Below are 24,311 nucleotides of genomic sequence, written 5' to 3' on the forward strand. Positions count from 1 at the left end.
TCGGTGCATGTGCACTGCCTCATTGCGGGAGGGGTAGGGGAGGTGGGGGGTAGGGGAAGAGAGGAGGTGGGGGTGTGGGGGAAAGAGGGGGTGGGGCGCTAGGGGAAGTGAGGGGGTAGGGGAAGAGAGGGGGTGGGGGGATGGGGTGGGAGGTAGGGTAAGAGAGGGGATGGGGGGTTTGGGGGAAGAGAGGAGGGTGGGAGGGTAGGGGAAGAGAGGGGGTGTGGGGGCGGAGAGGGTGGGGTGTCCCAGTTTGGGTTTCTACAGAGGCTGATACTGGGATTGCAGTGGGAGTGGCATTTGATTGGCCGGGAGGTGTGTGCTGCTTGCAGCTGCTAACTGCCTGATAGCCTCTGCCAGTGTTTGCGCTGCTCCACAGATTCCCGCACTCAGTTCACGTGGCATAACTGCTATTTGTCCAGACAGTGCTGTTAGCTCATCCCCAACCCCTCTGATGGTGCCCTCGAGGGAACGGGTAAGATCATTGCCCTCCACACCCAATGCAATAACCTCAAGCGCATTTGTTGAACGCTGCATCTCAGGAGAGCCTATTCGGGTTCTCCTCCCTCTCGCCCCGGCTCTGCCTCGCGGCACCCCTCCAGTGCGAGGCACAGGGTGGGACGGTGGGGCCCTGGGTGTTCCACACTGCATTCCACCAACACCACCACTGGGACCCTCTACCTCAGAAGATGTGAAACCATGGAACTTACATCACTAAACGTGGATGGGTACGTGAGGAGATGATGGCATGCCTCATCAGAACCTAAAGCACCACGCAAGGATGGGGGGTGGATGAAAGAGTGGAATGTTAAATGAGAACTCATGGTATTGTCTGGGAGAGTGAGGCCCTGCATTATGGACTGATCCATATTACGATCAACATTCTCCCCTGAACACATATCCAATCCCTCCTCCTCCCCTCCACTGCCTTGGTCTTGATAACACGCATCTGAATCTTCTGGATTGGCATCATGTTCTGCAAAATATAACCGAACAGTCAAATGGTTAGCAGCACAGGAGTGGGCAGGATGGGTGACATGAGTAGTCTTGCACATAGCAGGCTAGGCAGCAGGTTGATTTGTAGGGACACGATGCATTTTCAGAACTTATCCTCTCCCAAGCGTGCGGGCCCAGCTTGTGTATCACTGATTGCTTTTCTCCAGGCACGACTCATCAGGGCAGCAACCCTCTGTTCAGGGGTGTCAGTTGGTGCAGATTTGTTTGTGTTCTTTCCCTTTTATTGTGAGCCAATTTCTTCTGCAAGGATGAAAAAATAGCTTTTTAGAGAGGGTGCCTTTCTGCTGGGCGGGACTTATACAGCTGGTCACATTTACAATTGCAATTCTATTGAGAAAAGGAAGATATTACTTACACTGTTATATTATGTGGACTTGTATTTACTCTGTACAGCCACCAGAGGGCTCTTCCCCTGGAGTCCCAAGACCATAAACTTAGCGACGCCTCCCTGGGTGCATTGCTTAACTGTGAGCATGTATTACATCTGTGAACGCAGGATTCTAAGTCCGCATCGATACCGAGCCACCACACGTGGGATCTGGCTATAGCTTTCATCATTACGATGCCTGGGTGGGTACTGTGGAGGTCATTGATGAAGGTGTCTCTGCCCTTCTTGGGGACCACTACTCGATTGCCCCACAGAAGGCAGTCTGCCTTTATAGACATTTCATCTTTGCGCTGCTGGAACGGCTTTATCTCTTCCTGCATTTCACCTGGGACACTGGACCAGCTCCCGTGAAGCACACAGCTTTTGACTAGAGATAATAAGGGGTCCTGGCTTGTCCAGGTTTTGATCTGCCAGGCAGTGACGGGTGATTGTTCACTCTCAAATGCTTCCATAACCATGGCTAGATCTGCCATGGTGAGCAATGGCAGCCGACTGAGAGCATCGGCGCAGTTTTCTGTGCCTGGCCTGTGGCGGATGGCATAGTTGTATGTGGACGTGTACTCCAAGTGGATTGAATGTGAGATAATGTCGGCTAGCACGTTCGCTGCCACTACTGAAAGCCTGCGGGCCATGTTTGCCACTCACGGCCTACCCGATGTCCTGGTGAGAGACAATGGGCCATGTTTTACCAGTGCTGAGTTCAAAGAATTCATGACCTGAAACGAGATCAAACATGTCACATCTGCCCCGTTTAAATCAGCGTCCAAAGGTCAGGCAGAGAGAGCAGTGCAAACCATCAAGCAGAGCTTAAAGAGGGTAACTGAAGGCTCACTGCAGACTCGCCTATCCCAAGTCCTGCTTAGCTACCGCACAAGACCCCACTCACTCACTGGGATCCCACCTGCTGAACTCATGAAAAGAGCACTTAAGACAAGGCTCTCGTTCGTTCACCCTGATCTAAATGAACAGGTAGAGAGCAGGCGGCTTCAACAAAGTGCATACCATGACAGCACAAATGTGTCCCGCGAGATTGAAATCAATGATCCTGTATTTGTATTAAATTATGGACCAAGTCCTAAGTGGCTTTCCGGCACTGTCGTGGCCAAAGAGGGGAGCAGAGTGTTTCGGGTCAAACTTTCAAATGAACTCATGCACCAGAAACACTTGGACCAAATCAAACTCAGATTCACGGACTATCCTAAGCAACCCACCTTGGACCCTATCTTTTTTGATCTCCCAACATACACACCAGTAACAACGGCACCACGGTTGACCACAAAGCAGAACCCATCATCCACAGCAGCCCAACAGGGCCCAACTCACCAGGTAGCCTAGCGAGGGCCCAACAAATGATTCAACAACACCAGCTTTCGCACACATGATCAATCAGGGCAAGAAGGGTCCCAGGTCGACAAAATTGTAAATAGTTACACTAATGACTTTGATGGGGGGGTTGTTGTTATATATGTGGACTTGTATTTACGCTGTACAGCCACCGGAGGGCTCTTCCCCTGGAGTCCCAAGGGAGCCCACAATCCCTTGGGAGCACAGGTATTTAAGGAGGCTTCACAGGTTGGAGAGGCACTCTGAAGTAAACTCTGCACCTGCAATAAAAGACTACGATCACACTTTACTTTGAGCTCACAGTATTCAGTCTGACTCTTTCTCCATACACAACATTAACGACTTGACCAAGGTCCTGCCATTTCTTTTTACATTGGGCCCAGATCTCCTGGTATTCACCACTCCGCAGTATTCGGCTGCAACTAGGTCCCAGCGTTTCTTGATTTCTTTGGGTGCCACTTTTGTGCGGCCTCTGTTGCTGGTGTCCAGCTCCTGCCATCTCCCCTCAATGACATTAACTAGTGTCTCCACTTCTTCATGCAAGAAGTTCTTCGTTCTCGCTGCACGTTCTTGCATTGCTGTACTGGATTTCCACTCAGTGATTTTTAAAAACACACAGTCCTTTCCTTGCATGCACATGTGCAGCACTCCTTTACACTCCAAGAATCACTTAAAGACTTTTCACTCCTTCCCTTCCTGCACCCAGAAATCACACAGCTCACTTTAAATGAGTGCCTGCCATGTTCTCCCTTTAAATGGCCAATGGCCAATTGCCAAGGTCGAGGACCCATTGCACATGCGCGTACGCTGTAACGCGCATGCGCAAGGGTGCCTACTGTGAAAGAGATGCAGGGCCCTCTAGGCTAGCTGCGATCGACTTGCTCCGCCCCAGGGAGACTCTGCTGCGCCACGCCACGCTCCAGGATGACCCGAGAATTCCCTGAAGATTTCGCCCCACCTTTTTTCCCAGACAGGTTACATAAATCACGAAGGTGCACCGTTTTCAGCAGCATCGGAAACATGGGCCCCTTGAAACTAATGACGATTCTAGCTGTAAGGAAATACTAATTTAAACCAAAAGCTAGTTCATTTGCCTCATAAGCTAATGCTAAAGTAGCCTTACTTTTCCATCAACCTCCCTGCCTCTTCTCCATGTTCCAACATATGACGCTGCATGTAATACGGCACATTACTGTGTTGCAGAGTGGAGGCAAGGCCGCCCCCTATGTGAGGGGGAAATTCAAAAGGAGAATCTTGCTCTGGATGGCATTGCACTGAACTGCAAACTTCTTTGAAGTGGTGTATGGCACTGAGAGCTAAAGAGAGGAGGGGAAACCTAGAAGTGGAGAATACAAGAAGAAATAGAAAGTAAAAGAATGTGCAAGACTTAAATCCACTGTGGAATCATGGCGGTATAGTAACACAGGGAATTGTAAGAATGAACTTGACTGAGGAGATGACAGTGTGGCAAGCTGGGGAGGGTGGGTGAGTTAATGACTGGGGGAAGCTGGGGAGGGTGGGTGAGTTAATGACTGGGGGAAGACAGTGAATTCAAATATATATATATTTTTTTTTAAGTTGTTCACCCGCCTTTGCAGAATGTTGCTGTATACAGCGTAACCCACAATAACGAGAGCTGCATCGGTTTTCATATCCAGTTTTGCCAGACCGTGACTCAGTTTCCCTCTCAGTAAATGAGACAATCGTGCGAGATAACCACGCGATCTCACCAACCCAGCACACACCATCCAAACTAGTCGTAAGAAAGTACGTGTATGTGCAGCCCTTTTGTAAAAGATGTGACAGAATATTGAGCCGTTTTGTTTAGTCAGGAGTTGTGACTGTGCAATATCTTGCACTTCACCTGATGAACAGAACTCAGTTTGCTATGGGTTTTATGGCAAACTTTCACAGCTACAATATTGAAAGAAATGAAAAATGGACTTGCATTTCTATAGCACCTTTCAGGACGTCTCGAAGCATTTTACAGCTAATTCTTTTGACGTCTAGTCACTGTTGTAATGTAGGAAACGCGGCAGCCAATTTGCGCACAGCAAGCTCCCACAAACAGCAATGTGACCAGTTTTAGTGACGTTGGTTCAGAGATAAATGTTGGCCCAGGACACAGGAGAACTCCCCTGCTCCTCTTCAAAATAGTCCCGTGGGGTCTTTTACATCCAACTGAAAGGCCCTCAATTGAACATCTTATCCGAAAGACAGCACCTGCGACAGTGCAGCACTCCCTCAGTACTGCACTGGGAGTGTCGGCCTGGATTTTGGGCTCAAGTCTCCGGAAGTGGAGTTGCACAATGTGGACCTAACTCGGAAGTGAGAGTGGTACCACTGAGCCACGACTTATTGTCAAATGGTCTAGAATTCTCTGTATACAGCAAATTATATTCATTAAAAAAATATGAAAGTAATGCTGTTAAAACTACTGTGTTTCATTTTTATAACAATCCATCTTCGTGGAATAGACAAACCTTATGTGACCTTACCTACTTTGCAGAATAGTGTCTGGGCAAATTGGCCATAGTTAATATGCACCTCGCCATACTAGATCAGTTGTCTTTGAGTCATACCTAGTTTAGACAAAGTGCTTTGTGTGGTTTTGGTATTGAAGAGGAAAGCCATATGCACATATAGTATGTCATAGAATGACATGGTGAGGGAACTAACGGATTGAAATGCTTTCTTTCAGTTATTAACAAGCCAGTCTCTACTGCAGTCAAGTCATAAGAACATAAGAATTAGGAGCAGAAGTAGGCCATTCGGCCCCTTGAGCCTGCTCCATCATTCAACAAGATCATAGCTGATCATCTACCTCAACTCCACTTTCCTGCACTATCCCCATATCCCTTGATTTCTATAATATCAAAAAATCTATCAATGTGTCTTGAATATACTCAATGACTGAGCATCCACAGTCCTCTGTGGTAGGGAATTCCAAAGGTTCACAACCCTTTGAGTGAAGAAATGTCTCCCCATCTCAGTCCCAAATGGCCAACCTCTTATTCTGAGACAATTACCCCTAGTCCTAGACTACCCAGCCAGGGGAAACAGCCTCCCTGCATCTATGCTGTCAAGCCCTTTGAGAATTTTCAGTGTTTCAATGAGATCACCTCTCATTGTTCTAAACTTAGGGAATATAGGCCTAGTCTACTCAATCTCTCCTCATAGGACAATCTCCTCATTCCAGGAACCAGTCTAGTGAACATTCATTGCACTCCCTCTAAGGCAAGTATATCCTTCCTTCTGTAAGGAGACCAAAACTGTACACAGTACTCCAGGTGTGGTCTCGCCAGGGCCTTATCGACATAACAAAAACAGTTTATCTGGTCATTATCACATTGCTATCTGTGGGAGTTGCTGTGTGCAAATTGGCTGCTGCGTTTCCCACATTACAACAGCGATTACACTCCAAAAGTCCTTAATTGATTGTAAAGCGTTTGAGATGTCCGATGGTCGTGAAAAGCGCTATATAAATGTAAGTCTTTTCTTTCACTCACCGTCTCAAGTACTTTTGTAATACTGTCTCAAATTGAATAATGTGGAACTGGCGTCATCTCATAAAGGAGTAAGATCCCTCTAGTAGATGCAGCACAGGAGGAGGCCATTCAGCCCATCGTGCCTGTGCCGGCTCTTTGAAAGAGCGATCCAATTAGTCCCACTTCCCTGCTCTTTCCCCAGAGCCCTGCAACTTTTTCCTTTTCAAGTATTTATCCAATTTCCTTCTGAAAGTTACTATTGAATCTGCTTCCACCGTCCTTTCAAGCAGCGCATTCCAGATTGTAACAACTCGCTGTGTAAAAAGAAAATCCTCTGTATCTCCCCTCTGGTTCTTTTGCCAATTACCTTAAATCTGTGACTTCTGGCTACTGACCCTCTTGCCACTGAAAACAGTTTCTCCTTGTTTACTCTATCAAATCCCTTCAGTTGCCTTGAAACTGGCGGTGAATGCCATCCTGTTTACTTGAGCCTGTGAAGGTCACTCTGTGCCCCAGTTTGTAAATGTCAGCCGTGGCTCAGTTGGTCGCACTCTTGCCTCGAAGTCAAAAGATTGTCAGCTTAAGTCCCACTCCAGAGATTTGAGCACAAAAGTCCAGGCTGACAGTGGGAGCGCTGCACTGTCGGAGGTGTCGCCTTTCGAATGAGACGTTAAACTGAGGCCTCGTCTGCCCCCTTGGATGGATGTAAAAGATCCCATGGTACTATTTTAAAGAAGAGCAAGGGAGTTATCCCAGGTATCCCTTAATCAACATCTCACATTGCTGTTTGTGGGTTCTTACTATGTGCAAGTTGGCTGCCACGTTTCCTACATTACAACAATGACTGCATTTCAAAAAGTATATCATTGGCTGTGGGACGTCCCGAGGTCATGAAAGGCACGATATAAATGCAAGTCTTTTCCTGTAGATACTGTTGCCAAGGTAACTGTGCCATTTGACCCCGCCTCTTCCCCCCCCCCCCACCCCATCCCCCCGCCCCCTTGGAATCCCCTCATCATCTTCCGTTAAATTTAGTGAAAGAACTAAAAGCAATTTCCATATCTTGATCTTGCATGGGGGCGGGGGGAGGGGAATAAAAAGAAATAAAGGATGTGACTTTGAGAGAGCAGTTTGTTAATGTGTGCAAACCTGACTGGCCTTTGATGCCCATTTGATGCGTGCGAGATCACTGTGTGTCAGGTAAAAGCTGTGCCAACAAAAGTCAAAACAGCTTATTTTATTCTTTGATATTTTTTCAATTTCTTTAACCGTTAAAATACATAAGAGGAAAGCTGTTTGATTCTGTATTTATATAATATGGCCAGGAAGTTGTGAGGAAAAAGCTTTTTAAGAATACAGTAATTGTCAGCTCTGAAAGGGCTTGCTGTATTTCTAATCCTTGTACGCCATGCCCTTTCCATGTAGAACTGTCCATTAGTATGCCTGTGTTGTAATGTAATATTTCTAGTCCCAGTTGTGGAATCTGTCACAAAGAACCCCAATGGTATGAAGCTCGGGAACCTTTGATAGAACTGTGACAAAATGAGAACAGTCATCTCCTTCATAACTTAAACAACATCCTGTGGGCATGGCATACAAGAATTAGAAATACAGCAAACCCTTTCAAAGCTGGCAATTACTGTATTCTTAAAATACTTATATACTTATATAATGCAGAATCAATCACATCTGATGTTCTGAAGCTCCTCTCGCCTGTATTAACGGTTAAAGAAATTGAAAACAGTCAAAGGCTAATATATGCATACATATATGTGCATATGATATGTATTTAAGGGGAAGTTAGATAAGTACACGTCGGAGAAAGGAAAAGAAGGATGTATTGATGGGACGAGATGAAGTAGGGTGGGAGAAGGCTCATCTGGAGCATAAACACCAGCATGGACTTGTTGGGCCGAATGGTGTTTCTGAGCTGTAAATACTATGTGATTCTACATTTTTGCTTCTTGAAAGCAAATATTTTGTCTTGGTGTGGGTAGAAGTGAGTTAAAGCAACACATAAATACTTTCCAGGGATTTGTACACTGCTTTAGGGGTTAACTAGGCAGCCTTGGGGGTGGGGGGGGGGGCAGTGGAGAAGGATGTCACCAGGAATTCACTCCATGTCTTTGAAATGCTGGTTGCTATGAAACTTTCAGATGCACGATGTGCTTGAGATAAAGCTAACTTACGCGTCACGTAAATGTTAGAAATCCACAAAGTGTGCCAACTTCAAGCATATTAACCCAAGATCTATAATTATTTGAAACCATCTTTACTTGCCTTTGATCTGGTGTGTTGAAAGCCAAGTGCGGAGGGGTGTAAGTGCAGCTGGTTCCGTATTCTACTACACTTGTTTTCCACATGGTGATGTGCGACTCCTCGGGCATAATCACATTCAAATCTTCAAAGACTCGGTTAAAAGTTTCTGAAGAGGACCATTCAGGTTTTTGACACGGTTATTTTCAAAACCATTTAAAATAGTATATAAATTTAGTATTATTGGATGTTTTTTTCTGCTATATTCATTCTGCAGGCCTGTAATTATAAATATTGTAAATAAATTGGCCTAGTAGTTTTAACCTGAAAAATATGATCCTAAGCTGGTTTTCTAGTTCTAAGGAAAGGATAGGACTGCATAGTGAGCAGCCTAGGCAAGTTCTAGTGTTCAGTACCTTGGTAGATATAATTAATGATTAATCCTCTGGCACTCCTTCTTCCATAGAACTGTTAGTTCCAGATCGTAGGTGGATGCATCTGTCTCTGGAAAGTGAATTTTGATGCGAGCTCGAATAAAATGAGCTAGGAAATACCCCGAATTATAAAACTTCATGAGAAGTTGGGGATGGAATGAGGAAGTTTTCATTTTCATCATCAAAAGATGAGGTTGCCTTTGGGTCTTTGCAACTTTTTGATACCGTTAGCTGTGGCTCTGAGTCAAAAAAAGCTCATGGGTTCAAGCCCCACTCCAGAGACTTGAGCACACAATCTTGGTCAACACTCCCGGTGCAGTACTGAGGGAATGCTGCACTGTCGGAGATGTGGTCTTTTACATGAGCCGTTAAAACCGAAGTCCCATCTGCCCTCTCAGGTAGATGTAAAAGAGCCCACGGTACTATTTCAAACAAAAGCCAGGGTTTTCTACTGAGTCCTGAGGATAATATTTACACCTCAGCCAACATCACTTTAAAAAAAAATTATCTGGTCATGATCACATTGCTGTTTGTGGGACCTTGCTTGTGTGTAAATTGGCTGCCACGTTGCCTAGATTACAACAGTGACTACACTTAATATTTCACTGACTGTAAAGCGCTTTGGGACAGCCTGAGGTTGTGAAAGGTGCTATATAAATGCAAATCATTTTTTAAATGTAGGGTACATCATAGACTTTAAAAAAAAATTAAAGTGAAAGTTCTCCAATAATTGGGAAAGAAATTCACTTAAACCCAGCATCCAAAATTTTCAGCATACACAACGCAGGTTAAGAAGAGAGCTTGAAAGAGTGTTACCACTGGCCAATTTTAACAAACTCTCTCACTATTTTCTGTCCATTAACTTTAATGGATAGAAACTTGTCAGCGGTGTCCCTATGGTTTTTCCAATATGAGCGACGCACAAGCAAGGCTTTCCATCAATAGCACGAACACAATAACGGCCCCATTGGATGGTTCTGAATATTGCAAGCAGTGAAGGTCACAGCTTCCATCTCTGGTCATTCAATCAGGATAATAGAAAGAAGAACGAAACTGCATTTATATAGCACCCTGCACGACCTCAGGACGTCCCAAAGCACTTTACAGCCAATGAAGTGCTTTTGAAGCCTAGTCACTGTTGTAATGTAAGAAATTGTGCAGCCAATTTGCACAATGGCGAGGATGCTCACTTAGCTCATAGATTAATATAAATATTACATAGAATTTACAGCACAGAAACAAGCCATTCAGCCCAACTGGTCTATGTCGGTGTTTATGCTTCACACAAGCCTCCTCCCATCTTACTTCATCTGACCTGATCAGCATATCCTTCAATTCCTTTCTCCCTCGTGTACTGATCTAGCTTCCCCTTAAATGCATCAATGCTATTCGCCACAACCACTCCAAGTTCCACATTTGCACCACTCCCAGGGTAAAGAATTTTCTCCTGAATTCCTTATTACATTTATTCGTGATTATCTTATATTTATGGACCCTAGTTTTGGACTCTCCCACAAGTGGAAATGTCTTCTCTACATCTACTCTATTGAACTCCCTTCATAATTTTAAAGACCTCTATCAGGTCACCCCTCCCTCAGCTTTCTCTTTTCGAGAGAAAAGAACCCCAGCCTCTTCAGGTTTTCCTGATAGTTATAACCTTTCAGTTCTGGTGGTATCCTTGTAAATCTTTTTTTACACCTTCTCCAGTGTCTCTATATCCTTTTTTGTAATAAGGAGACTAGAAATATATGGTCAGCCAGGGTTTACACCTCTGTTTGCTATCCAGTGAACGCTGCTAGTGGTATACATGTTGGAGCTCTGCACCCACGTTCCACATCTCTTGACTCAACTTGAGATGGCAGCCAGGAAAGTTGATGGAGTGAAGGCCAGAGGCAGATATGTGCTGGTGGGAGCCAGAGAGGATGCAAATTGTGATTTCAAAAACATTTATAAGTGTGTCAAGCTGTGTTTCCATGCGTAGCACTCTTGCCTCTTGAGTCAGAAGATTGTGGGTTTGAGTCCCGCTTCAGAGACTTGAGCCCCATATTCCAAGCTTACACTCCCAGTGCAACACTGAGGGAGTGCTGCACTGTCAGAGGTGCCGTCTTTCGGCTGAAACGTTAAATCAAGGCCCCGTCTACCTCTCCGGTGGACGCAAAAGATCCCAATGCACTATTTCGAAGAGCTGAGGAAGTTCTCCCTAGTGTCCTGGCCAATATTTATCCCTCAACCAACACCTAAAAACAGATTATCTGGTCATTATCACATTGCTGTTTGTGGGACCTCGCTGTGCAATTGGCAGCTGGGTTTCCTACATCACAACAGTGACTACACTTCAAAAGTACTTCATTGGCTGAAAAGCACCTTGGGTCTTCCTGAGGATGTGTAAGGTGTGATATAAATGCAAATTTTTTCTTTCCAAAACACTTTTTAAAAAAAAACTCAGACTCCAAGGAAATTCTTAAAAAAAAAATTAAATTTTTCAAATCCTGTTGGGATAATCCTCAGTATATCCTGTAGTGACGCAGTCTAGATCATTTCTCCAGTCCGCATCTGTTATTTGAAGGAATTCCCCAACTTCTTGGAAAGCTGAAAGGACATGTAATAGGGATCCTGAAACATGTTACAAGCTAGAGTTTTAAGATTGTCGACGCCTCCTGGATTCCAGGAGTTTTGAAAAGCGGGTGCACTTCACCGTTACGTTCTCGTGTTCAGGTGGCGTGGATCCCAGTATTCGTAAGGATGCGTGGAAGTTTCTCTTCGGGATGTATCCCTGCACCTCCACAACTCGAGAGCGCAAGACGCTGGCGTTGGAGCTTTACGTCCGCTACAAGATGATGAAGTGTAGGTGGCAGTCCCTGATACCAAGTGGCACCACGATGAGGGTGGATGAATCTGACAGTAAGTTCTGCCCCAACTATGTACCCATGTTTCGAAATTGGAACATTGGGTCACTTCTTTTTAAGTTCCGCTTTGTTGTAGAATTCTGCCGGGGATACTTAAACATAAGAAATAGGAGCAGGTGTAGGCCATACGGCCCCTCAAGCCCGGTCTTCAATAAGGTAGAGAATTCCAAAGATTCACAACCCTTTGAGTGAACCCTAACCCTAATCCTAACCCTTTGAGTGAAGAAATGTTTCCTCACCTCAGTCCTAAATGACCGACCCTTTATCCTGAGAGTATGATCCCCTAAACCATGTTAATAAAAATTGAGGAAAGATACTGGCCTAAATCTTGCTGGAGCAGGGCATCTTGTTGCCTGGCTGAGGGTTAGACTTTTCTTTCTCCCTCAGCCTTCAGCTCCAAACATTTTTGCACCGCAAATTGCTGGAAGTGCGACAGCATCAAGGCATCTGGGACAGCGCGCGTAGCGGGGGATCGGGAACAGTGCAGCCAATGTCTGATACACATCCAAGGTACTGGGCACCGACGACAGCACAAAACAACTGGTTATTTAACACAAACGCGTTTAGGTGCTATGGCTCCGATCTGATAATGTTGGGATGGGTCGCAGTCTATATAGACAGAATGTCCAGATTGGATTTAATTTGATTGATGAATCTGTACTGAAACAGAATAAATATATAAATTTCTTTAACGGACCCGTATGCATAGGCTTAGCTCCTGAACTGCGCCCTATTCCCATCCATATTTCAATACCAATTGCAATCCATGATTAGCGCATGGGCTCAATAAATATTAATGTAAAAATATCAGTTGGGTGAAAATCATAACATGCCCGGCCGTCAAAACACTTATTTTATTACTTAATTCTTTAATTAAACCTCAATTAAGTAATAAAATAAGAATTATACTGCACAGAAGGAGGCCATTTGGGATAAGTCGCTCACGCTAGAATTTCCTGGAATTTCTGCATCATCATCATCATCATCGGCAGTCCCTCGAATCGAGGATGACTTGCTTCCACGCCAAAAATGGATAAGTTCACAGATGTTCCAATGAAAGTCCTAAAATTCCAGGTCCTGCACTACATCCTGAAGGGTGGAAGATGCCTGTGCGTGGATTTTTTTAACGTGTGGTGGCCATTGCACACCAGCCACCATACGGGCTTGACAGAGCTAGGTCTTGGTCCAGTGGCAAGGATTACCCAAGACAACTGAAGACCAGCTCTGCTGCACGGACCTAGTGCACACACACATCGCAGTGTGGGCTGGCCTGTGCTGCCCTTGGGCCCCTGGTCCCGAACTCACGCCTCCCTTGGACCCCGATCATAAGCAGTGTGTACACAACAGGACAGTTTACAACAAGCCCCTGTCGTGCTGACTTATCACGACCTAAAGACACCCTCCCATGAACTAAACTATCACCGGACCCTTACAACACTAAACCCCCTCTGGTTTGGTAAGAACATACAGGCACCCCCCTTTCCCAGCTAAATGACCTTGTGGAGGTGTAGGCTTGGCAATGCTCATCTAGATTGCCCTTGATCTTGCTTGCAGCTTCTTCCCGTACATCTTGGCTACCTGGTTCCGTACCGGCCTTGTGGTATGCGAGTCCCAGTCTGAGTCGAAGTCCGTCTCAGTTGAAAGAGCAAGGCTCAGCTCCTCTTAACATTCTGTTGTGGTGAGGGCAGGAGAGAGAGCGAGAAAGAGCTATCCCAAATGGCTCTCTGATATACCCCTCCAATACACAGACCGCTGTCAGTGTTTTAATGGATGCAGGGCCTCGGCATGGCTTCCAAGCTTCCTCCCAGGTTTGGATGGGTCATCCACTCGAGTCCTTTGTGGTCTCTTCCCAGCTTCCGGGGCCTGGCCTCCAGGATAACAAAAGGTGCTTCAGGTTTGATGTCTACTTGATATGTTTTAATGTCTTTAATGGTTGGTGATGGCTTCGATCTTGTTTCGATCTCCCAGCCGATTTAAGTTAGCGAGTTCATCTTCTCAAACAGTGAGTCGCAAGCCTCGTTATCTATGTGGGCGCCTCGGGCCATTGTTCCCAAGGACAGGCCGTTACCATATGAATGCAACCTGGTTTTTCCATTGCTTCCTCCAAACAGTCTGTCCAGTTTTTAAGAAAGGTATATCTAAAAATCCATGTGGTCTGCGCTGACTGCTACAGGCCCTCTCACAACAATGACGTACGCCATAGATACTACGGCGCAAGATTTCAGTAAATTCAGGTCCAGACAGTGATTGGGGGGAAACCTCTCCCATAATCTCTTGATGTGAAGCAGTCTTGGTTTTACAACGATACGGTCTGTGTAGTCTGATCACCTGAATCCGTTTCAGCGTGAGATCCTTTTCCAGAAGATGGGGCTAGACTTTCCATTAGTTTTGCATTGATACCACCCACTTAACGTCCATTTTAACGCTGAGATGAGGTATACCGCCCATTTCGCAAAAAAATGGAAACTAATGGTCATTTATCACTCACTTATTGCCCAGCGTTACTTTCGGCATTTAGTTAACGGCGAGAATTGATAATACCGCCCGCCCATTTTTTTTACCATAAAGGTCAGACTAGCCAAAACTAACAGCCATAATATTGGCAAGCATTACTTTCGGCATCTCGCCCACATATTGCAAAAAATATCGCTCGCCGAAACAAACGCTGAAAAAAAGTTGCTCTCGCCTGACCTTAACCCAGCGGTATGGACGCCATTTTGTAAATCGGAGGACTTTTCATATAAAAGGCTGCTTCAACTTCTGGGGAGTTTTTATGTAATGTGGAGTTATTTTAAGGTGATTTGAAAATCTGAACAAACATCTTATCATACTGTGGATGATTTGAATTTATTTTAGGTGTTTTAGTAGGTAAATTTATTGTTTGTGAACAATAGCTATAATACTGATATTGTAATGGGGCCTGTAATTTCTCAGCCTGTCTTGATGACTACGCACATGCTGCAGATTACAGATGGCAGAAGGTATATTGAAGAGCATTTTGTGGCCAATCAAAGAGGTGGCAGACTGCTGAGGAGGACAAGAACTTACACCCGATGCACTTACAGGGAGAGGCGGTCTTACCTCAACTTGTCCGATAACACATGCCTTAGGAGACTGCACTTCCGGAAAGAGGTCATCAGTGAGATATGCCAGCTCATTAGGGAAGATCTGCAGCCTATCAGGACCGCACTGTCCATTGAGGTCAAGATAACTGCGGCACTTTCCTTCTTTCTACGCATCGGTTTCTTTCAGGCCTCAGCTGGTGACATTTGCGCTATATCTCAGCATGCCACACATTGCTGCATTCGACAGGTGACTGAAGCCCTTTACGCACACAGGATGGACTTTATCAGCTTCCCTATGACCAGGGAGGCACAGACTGAGAGGGCTCTAGGATTCTCCAGAATTGCAAACTTCCCCAAGGTGCAGGGAGCAATAGACTGTACGCACATCGCCATGCGGGCACCTTTTCAGGATGCAGAGGTTTTTCGGAACCGAAAGGGATTCCACTCCCTGAATGTGCAACTCATTGTCGACCACAAACAAATTATAATGGCAACTTTCCGGGCAGCATCCATGATGCTCATATCCTGCGTGAGAGCACTGTATCTGACATGTTTACCAGTCAGTCACAAGGTCAATGCTGGATGCTTGGTGACAAAGGATATGACCTGGCTGATGACCCTCCTGCGTAACAACCACACAGAAGCGATACAACGAAAGCCACATAGCCACACGCAATATCGTGGAGAAAACCATTGGAGTGCTTAAGCAACGCTTTAGATGCCTGGACCACTCAGGAGGCGAGTTACAATACCACCCTGAGCAGGTAGCTCAATTCGTGATGGTGTGCTGCATGCTGCACAACTTGGCTATCAGGAGAGGACAAGAATTGCCAGAAGGGACTGCCGGTCCATCTCAGGTGAGAGAGGAAGAGGAGGACAAGGAGGTGAATGATGACCTCGGGGCAGACAACCAGGCTGACGATGAAATCCTGCCCCCGCCCCTCTCTAGACCGCAGGAAAGGGCCCGTGGTGGCTACATAGCTGCAAGACTCTTGCGTCAGCAGCTCATAAATGAGTGCTTTGCTTGAAATAACATTGGTGGTATTTACAGAGCTGCAAGACTGCGGTGTCTTCAGCTCATACATGAATGGTGTGCATTATCTTGGTGACAATTAAACTTAAAGTTGATTCAAGTTACGTTGAATTATCCCCTTTCATGTTGAGCATTCACCAGTGTTCAACATTACAGCTATCTGAGAAAATGTGCAACAATGTTATGTTAAATTTAAAAAAATTAATGAGAACATTTGTATAAATTCATAATTATAACTCTTTAAAAAAAAAACACCCCACCCCACAACAAATTTATAACTTTTATACCATTTATTACTTTTTTACATTTCTAATAACACTAATAACACAAATAACACACATGCAAATACAAGGTACCCCCCTCCCAACATTTATTAACTAGCAACAAAAGCAAGAACAATACTGTCACAACTCCAACTCCTGCGGCCATGCACCTCATTTTCCTTTTCGCCCCCGCACCTTCTCCCCACCTCTACCCCTTCCCCCCCCCCCCCCCGACTCCAAGCCGCCTTGACGCAGTGCTCCTCAGGCGCTGCTCATTGGGGGGATGATGGAAGATCCGCTGGTTGGCCGGATGCTGGAGAGGACGTTTCCGAGGAGGAAACGTCCTTTGAGCCAGAAGCAACAGCTTCCTCCTGGCTCGCATGTGTTGTTGGCAATGTGGGTGCAGCACCTTGGGGTTCAGTGCTGCATTCCGGGAACACTGGTAGCCCTCTGGCACTAGTGTTCCTGGTTATCACCTCCAGGGCCACCGCCATCTGCGGCATGTTCTCCGTCATGTTTGCGGATATGGTGGCCAGCTGTTGGGATATGCCTCTCATTGTCTGGAGGATCTGCTGACCTATGTCAGCACTCCTCCTGGACAAATGTACCATGTCCCCGCTGAGATCTGCCAATCGTGGAGCAGTCCTGCTGCGTCGAACCAACCTCCACGGGGTCGGCGCCAGCATGGAGACACTTGGGGTGCCCTGCGGCAAAGTGCTGGGACCTGCTACCTCCACGGTGGAGGAGGACATGGTCGCAGGAGCAGTAAATGTAATCGGTGTGCTTGATATGGAGCTTGTTGCTGCAGGCTCCTCCAACTCCTCACTGTCGTCAGTGGAGAGGACAACCTGAAGATCAACGGATGATATTCGAGGCTCCTCACCACCAGAAGCACAACCCACTGCAGACTCCGCCGCAGGATCATCACCTCACCTCGGTGCTGTTGGCAGTGACTGCGCTCTTGGCTGAGCTACAAAACATAAATGAGGTAATTAGAGGAGAAGGGTATGCTAGGGTCACAGGGTGATTCAAACGCTACACACAGCATATGCATGAGAACAGCACTACCACTATCAAAATAATCACAGACATCACCTTTAATGAATGTAACCAAATTCTGCATTACAATGATTTTCATGAGCCCATCCTTAATTACTTAATACTTTCATCAATCATCTAACTTATTTGGACGGATATGAGTGGGTGTGGCATCTATTGACTTTACATCACGCAATGGAGTGTACTTTACTCACGTGGCATTACATCAGGTTCTGCTGCTACATGCGTGAACAACCAGAGGTGGATCCCCACTAGTGCCAGCGCCCGCTCCTCAATGTCGGTCAGCTCACACATCACTGGTGGGCCGCCACCCGTGCACCGCTGCTCGGCCCTATTCTTCGAAAGCTTCTTCTGCAAAAAGTAACAACAGCATGACATGGCATAAGATCATTGCTAGGTACTGTCACAGATACTGATGCAACACATAACTGACAGATGTTATAATTATTATTATCATTATTAACCTAAAGACATACACCGTAAAAGTAGGATTTGAGTAAAACATTACCAGTCTAACTGCAATACATCAGATCTGAAACTCTGCCGGAGCTGACAAGGTCGTTCCAGCGTTTGCGGCACTGGTTGCCCTCATGCACCTTGTGCGGCACCAATGAGACCACCTCAGCGATCTCGGCCCAAATCTTCTGGTAAACCTTCGGGGTAGGCTTCCTACGCCCACCCCGGGTCAGTTGACCCCAACGTGACTCCACCTCCTGCAGGAGGGCAGCATTTGCCTTGTCCGAGAATCTTCTCGCTCTTTTTTTGTCCTCCCATCTCCAATTCCTCTCCAACCTCACTGCTCTCACCAGCCTCCTTCACCTCTACATCGTGCTCTCTCGCCGCCTCCATTTTATTTTTAGTTTTGTGACTGATAGTGCTATTTTTTATTATTACTCAGAAAAATCGTCCCACAACAGCCAAACAAACCACAAACACCTACACAACACATCCACAAAAGCTTTCTCTCTCTCTCCTCTTCTGCGCATGTATTGATGACCCCTGACCTCCTAAAACGTGGGAAAAGACCATTGCTATGGGCGCTGACATTTTACGATAGAAGAAAAAAAAATACCGCCAACGACAATTTCACATCGCCAGCGCTAACGTCCATTTTATAAAGTGGAAACTAGGGGGTTTGAAAATGGGCGATAATCCGGCGCTCTCAAAACCCATAATAGTTGCCAACACTGGAAATAGCACCTATTTTTGGGCAATAATGGAAAATCTAGCCCTGAGCCTGGTAACCACTTTGGTTTCACACACCGGGTGCAGTGCTTAACAAATATTCACATTCACGCTTGAAACCTTTGTGTTTCCAAGAACCGATGAGCTAATCAACCTTTTTTGTTAACATTTAACTGATACTTTGATACATACAAATAAAAAATTCCATTGCCCTGACTATTGCCTTGGTTTATCAACTCTGGATGTATCCCTGAGGATGCATCACATGAGCTCCCATCTCCACCTGCCTCGCTGTCAAACAACTTTTCCTTCCACCCCCCCCCCCCCGCCCCATCTCCAATACTTTTATACTTAATAAACAGATGTATTCAAACAAAGTGTAAAAAGAAAACACAATTTTTTTCTAATGCCTCTGATTTCTCTCCCCCGGTGTTGCTTGCAGCAGTGTTCAGGAGATTAATCTTAACTTCCTGGAGATTCCATCACAATCATCAGCAACAACTTGCATTTACATAGTGCCTTTAACATAGGAAAACATCCCAAGGCTATCAGACAAAATTTGTCACCGAGCCACATAAGCAGATATTAGGACAAGTGACCGAATGCTTGGGTCAAATAGGTAGGTTTTAAAGAGCAACTGAAAGAGAGATGGATGGAGAGGTTTAGGGAGGGAATTCCAGAGCTTGGGACCTAGGCAGCTGAAGGCACGGCCACCAATGGTGGAGCGATGGAAATTGGGAATGCGCAAGAGGCCAGAATTAAAGGAGTGTGGAGATGTCAGAAGGTTGTAGGGCTGGAGGAAGTCACAGATAGGGAGGGTGGGGTGGGGTGCGAGGTCATGGGAGTATTTGAAAAAAGGATGTGAATTTTAAAATCATGAGTAGGCAACCCTACTACAGGTAGCCATCGTGCTGGCAGTATAACTGGGAGTGGCCAGCTCTACGTCATTCTTGGCAGCTTCCGGTACATACCAGTGTAATGGCACCCTTCGATGTTATCTTACTTGCGAAGTAGATGGTGTGTGCTGGGCTGATCTATGGTATTTCTTACTTTGTCCCTGTAGCCGATCTTTATGAAGCGGCCCTTGCTTATCAACAAACTGGTGGCAATCTTGAAGGGCAAGAAGTGGATCTATCGGAGGAGAAGAGTGAGCAGATGACCTTCATAGAGCTGCAGGCAAAGGTCGGTTTCATAAACGGCAAAAACGTTGCTGAAACTGTACCAAATGTTTGTTTCACACGTGGTATTGACTATACAAATCACATGATTAAAAATTGTGTTTGAAACATTGGAACAGGAGAAGACCATTCAGCCCCTCGAGCCTGTTCCGCCATTTAATTAGATCATGGCTGATCTGTACCTCAACTCCATTGCCTTTGCTCCATAGCACTTAATTTCCTTCCCCAACAAAAATCTATTAATCCCAGTCTTGAAACTTTCAATTGACGTAACCTTGGCAGCTTTTTGAGGGAGGGAGTTCCAGGTTTCCTCCATGCATTGTGTGAAGAAATTCTTCCTGACATCACCCTTGACTGTCCTAGCTCTAATTTTAAGGTTAAGTGCCCTCTTCTTAAGGTTATGTCTGGTTTTGGGCATCCTACTTTGGGAAGAATGTCAAGGCAATGGAGAGGTTTGGAAGAGAATGGGTAAAATACCAGGGACCAAGAGTCTTTTGTTAAGAGAAGAGACTAGAGAAATTGAGGCTGTTTCCATTAGAACAGAGATGATTAAAAGGATATCTGATGGAGGACTTCAAAATTATGAAGGGGTTTGATGAGAGAAATGGGCAAAAGGATTTTCACTGGTTGTTGAGTCAGTAATGAGAGGCATAAATCTAACATAATAACCATAAGGAAGAAGAGGTTGGGAGAATTTTATTTCTATATAGAGGTGTGTTGGGACATGGGATGCCCTACCAGAAACAGCATCCATAATAGCTTTTAACAGGATTGCTATTAAAAATGTAATAGAGTATAGGGAGAGGGTAGGGGAATGCAACGTGTTGAATAGCTCTTTTAGAAACCTGGCACAGACATTATTGAGCCAACTGTGCTGTAAAATACTTAACTCAAGGCTCAATTTTCTCCAGTTATCTGCACCGTTTTTTTGGCGTGTGCTGCTTTTTTTGGTGTAAATTTAAATTTCCCAAGTTTCCCCAAAGTTTCTGCGCCAGGTTAACTCGATCACGATTTTTTTGCAACATAGGGGGCGTAACCTGATGTGTGCGCCAGTTTTTCACATTTATGCAAGTTTGGCCAACTTACATTTTTCCGAGGACAGCGAATGTGACCATTCCCAAAAAACCTTCTGGGCATTTAAGAAAAACCAGCGCACGTTAAAAAATCGGCGCAGAAAGACCATCATTGTTTTTAGGTGACGTTTTGGAGGGAGTCAAAAGCAAAGAATATGTATCATGAAGCTTAATTTTTTCAAAACCAAAAGGGAGAAAATGGAAGTCTAATGCAATTCTTTAATTTGTGATTTTTTTCAAAGTACCACGCCACCACCGAATGTCTCCTCACCGGGCTCGAGGGTTGGAGTGTCGGCCGGCAGAATTGCTCCCTTGCCCGGACGCGGGCTCGGGGATCGGCTTCAAAAGAAGCCCGGAGGGATCTGGTGGGGTGGAAGCCGAACTGAAGAGATGAGAACCCTTAGGCTATACAGCAGCTTCAAAAGAAGCCTGGAGGGTGGGGGGGGTGCTGGATGCCGAGCCCCTGTGTCCGGGTGAGGGAGCGATTCTGCTGGCTGACCCTCGAGCCCGGTGAGGAGACGTTCGGTGGTGGGGTGGTACTTTGAAAAAAATCACAAATTAAAGAATTGCATTAGACTTCGTTTCTTTATTGAATGCCTAGCTTCCCGTTCTAAGCAAGCCTATTGCACGTGCGCAGAACAGGGTGTGGTCCATACTAGGGCATAGACCTTGGGCAGAGAGAGAGAAAAGGAAGCTCTGCTGTTTTGAGCTTGCAAAGCTACAATTAAATTATGGGGGTAATATTGACTGCCATACCTCGTGCAAGTCTTCTGTATGATGGTGCAGCGGAGGAGACGATTGATTTGACGTCATCACATGAGGAACCTCAGAGCACGTAGGATGATGGGCAGGAGGCCTTACCCACATCGGGTATATTGAGACAGGCGTTCTTACATGCACCCAAGTGATGCAGACTGAGAGAAGGCTGTGTTTCCGCAAAGATGTTGTAACCGAGATATGTGAGTTAATAAAAGCAGACCTGCACCCTAGAAGTGTTAGGAGGACTGCTTTGTCAGTTGAGGTAAAGGTTACAGCTGCATTTTCATTTTATGCATCTGGATCATTCCAGGCCACAACTGAGGATGTGTGCGCTATTTCTCAACATGCAACACACATCTGTATTCGGCAGGTGACTGCTGCACTATATACCCAGAGGAATGACCACATAAAGATCCCCATGACTGCCCAAGCAATGCGTGACAGGGCAGTGGGCTTCTCCAGGATTGCTGGCTTCCCAAAGGTACAGGGCTGCATTGATTGTACCCACATTGCCTTGCGAGCACCTTTGGAGGATTCCAAGATGAACAGGAACAAAAAAGGCTTCCAGTCTGTGAATGTGCAGCTCGTGTGTGACGACATGCATCGCATCATGACAGTTGATGCGAGATACCCTGGGAGCACCCATGATGCATTCATCCTACGCGGGAGCGCTATATCTGCCATGTTTCAGCAGCAGCCAGAAGGGCAGAGCTGACTGCTGGGAGACACAAGGTACGGCCTCACCACCTAGCTCATGACACCCCTACGCATAACCCGGATAGAAGCTGACCAGGATTACAACATGTTGCACATTGCGACGCGCAGCATAATAGAGACGGCCATTGGCATCTTGAAACAGCATTTTCGATGCCTGCATCGTTCCGGAGGCTATTTGCAATACTCCCCTGAGATTGTCAGTCAGTTCACTGTTGTGTGCTGCATGCTGCATAACTTAGCCATCATGAGGCAACAGCAGCTGGTAGTGGAAGACCCACCTGAGGTGAGAGTGGCTGATGATGAGGAGGAAGATGCAGAGGAGGAGGATGACGAGGAAGCCGTGCAAATACCTGAACCTGGAGCACGACGGCGTGTTTTTGTAGAAATTATTTTCTTATATTTCTTTGCTAGAAGATTTACAGGAGACTTGTTCCCATCCTACCAGTTTCTCTCGGTGTCCAGCCACTAGGAATTGTATGGAAGCACTTCATGGACTTGGATTCCATTGGTTTATTGCTTCCCTGAAAATTTTGGCTGAAATGGACAACTCTCCAAATGTTGCTATTTGGGCTTGACAGTGTAGATGCTGAGAGGCTGTTTACCCTGGCTGGAGAATCTAGAACTAATGGGCATTGTCTCAGGCTAAGGGGTTATCCATTTAGGAGTGATGAGGAAGAATTTCTTCACTCAGAGGGCTTATGTGCCCAGATATTTAGGTCATTTCCGTTTAACTCCTGTTACAGATGTCAGACATGAAGACAATTAATGGCATAGATTTACAGCATGTATGATTGTTGCACTTTCTGCACTAAAAAGGTCTTGAGTTGGATATTGAAATGTCATTCTGTGGAGAAGATTGCAGAAATTAAATTGACTATAGTGACTCCTAGAGGAATTGCAGTAATTGGTTTTGAAGTGTTACAGATCATCATGATGACTGACTGATAGACTGTGATCTTGGATATTGTGCACCTTGCTTGTGGGCTGTCGACTGAGAATGTTAAGCATAGAAGGGGGAAAAAAGCTCATTTAGGCTGTTAAACCCATTCATTCCAGTGGGTCATGTAAACTTCAGCTCATCAAAATCTCTGCTGCTTGTATTGTAAACGCACCAAGTCCTGTTTACCTATCACCCCCACTGTGCTCACTGACATACATTGGCTCCTGGTCCGGCAACACCTCAGATTTAAAATGATCAACCTTGTGTTCAAATCCCTCTGTGGCCTTGTTCCTCCCTATCTCTGTAACCTCCTCCAGCCATACAAACCTCCGAGATCTCTGCACTTCTCCAGTGCTGACCTCTTGTGCATCCCCGATTGATGGCCATGCTTTCAGCTGCCTGGGCCATAAGTTCTGGAATTCACTCCCTAAACCTCTCTACCTCCTTTAAGAGGCTCCATAAAACAACAACCAAGCATTTGGTCACCTGTCCTAATATCATTTTATGTGGCCCAGTGTCGATGTTTGTTTGGTAGTATTTCTGCGAAGCACCTTGGGATGCTTTACTATGTTAAAGGTGCTATGTAAATGCAAGTTGTTGTTTGTTGAGGGAAGTTGACAATCACCAATAATCACAATTGAGAAAAACGCTTCCTCTGTCCCGGACTTGTTGGGTCACACTGCCCACAGTAGGTCACCCTGAGACCTGGGCCATTGTTACTGGTGGACAATTATACCTCTTCATCCCCTTCTCATAGGAAAGTACAAGGCCTCCACTTGGCAAAGTCAACACACTGTTGACGCCAAGTGCGAGTCCCGCAATTGTTTGAAACTTTTTTTTAATACTCACCATTCACGTGGAAAATTTAAATGTAGATTTCTACAAATTTAAGTTTCCTTTATAAAGCTCGAATATTTTTTTTTAAACTTCCGCATGTGGCAGTATTTGGAGTTGCTGTGCTTCATCTGGTCGTAAGCAAGATTTTATAATAAAAACCCCAAGCCGTTACATAAAAGAATATGGGTCACCATTAAAATGGATTTATTTAAATGTAGCCTGCACAGTTCATTATTAACCTTTGCTGATCTAACACTGATACTTCTAATCGTGGAATCAAAGAATCTTACAGCACAGAAGAAGGACATTTGTGCCTGCACCGGCTCTTTAAAGAGCTAACCCATTAGTCCCATTCTTCCCCCCCCCCCC

At 45.6% G+C, this 24,311-nt stretch overlaps 1 protein-coding gene across 2 annotated transcripts in view; it reads left to right on the forward strand.

Moving 5' to 3' along the window:
- The window catches only part of LOC139268783 (TBC1 domain family member 15), a 90,760-nt gene that overhangs the window by 15,865 nt on the left and 50,584 nt on the right, over nt 1-24,311 (forward strand). Inside the window, exons 2-3 of one of the 2 annotated variants that reach the window (XM_070887476.1) lie at nt 11,643-11,828; nt 19,502-19,620. In XM_070887476.1, coding sequence (XP_070743577.1) covers nt 11,643-11,828; nt 19,502-19,620 — 305 coding nt within the window. The remainder of the gene's footprint in view (nt 1-11,642; nt 11,829-19,501; nt 19,621-24,311) is intronic. The other variant, XM_070887484.1, reaches the window with a different exon arrangement.

Source organism: Pristiophorus japonicus, chromosome 1, assembly GCF_044704955.1.
Source record: "Pristiophorus japonicus isolate sPriJap1 chromosome 1, sPriJap1.hap1, whole genome shotgun sequence".
Lineage (NCBI taxonomy): Eukaryota > Metazoa > Chordata > Chondrichthyes > Pristiophoridae > Pristiophorus > Pristiophorus japonicus.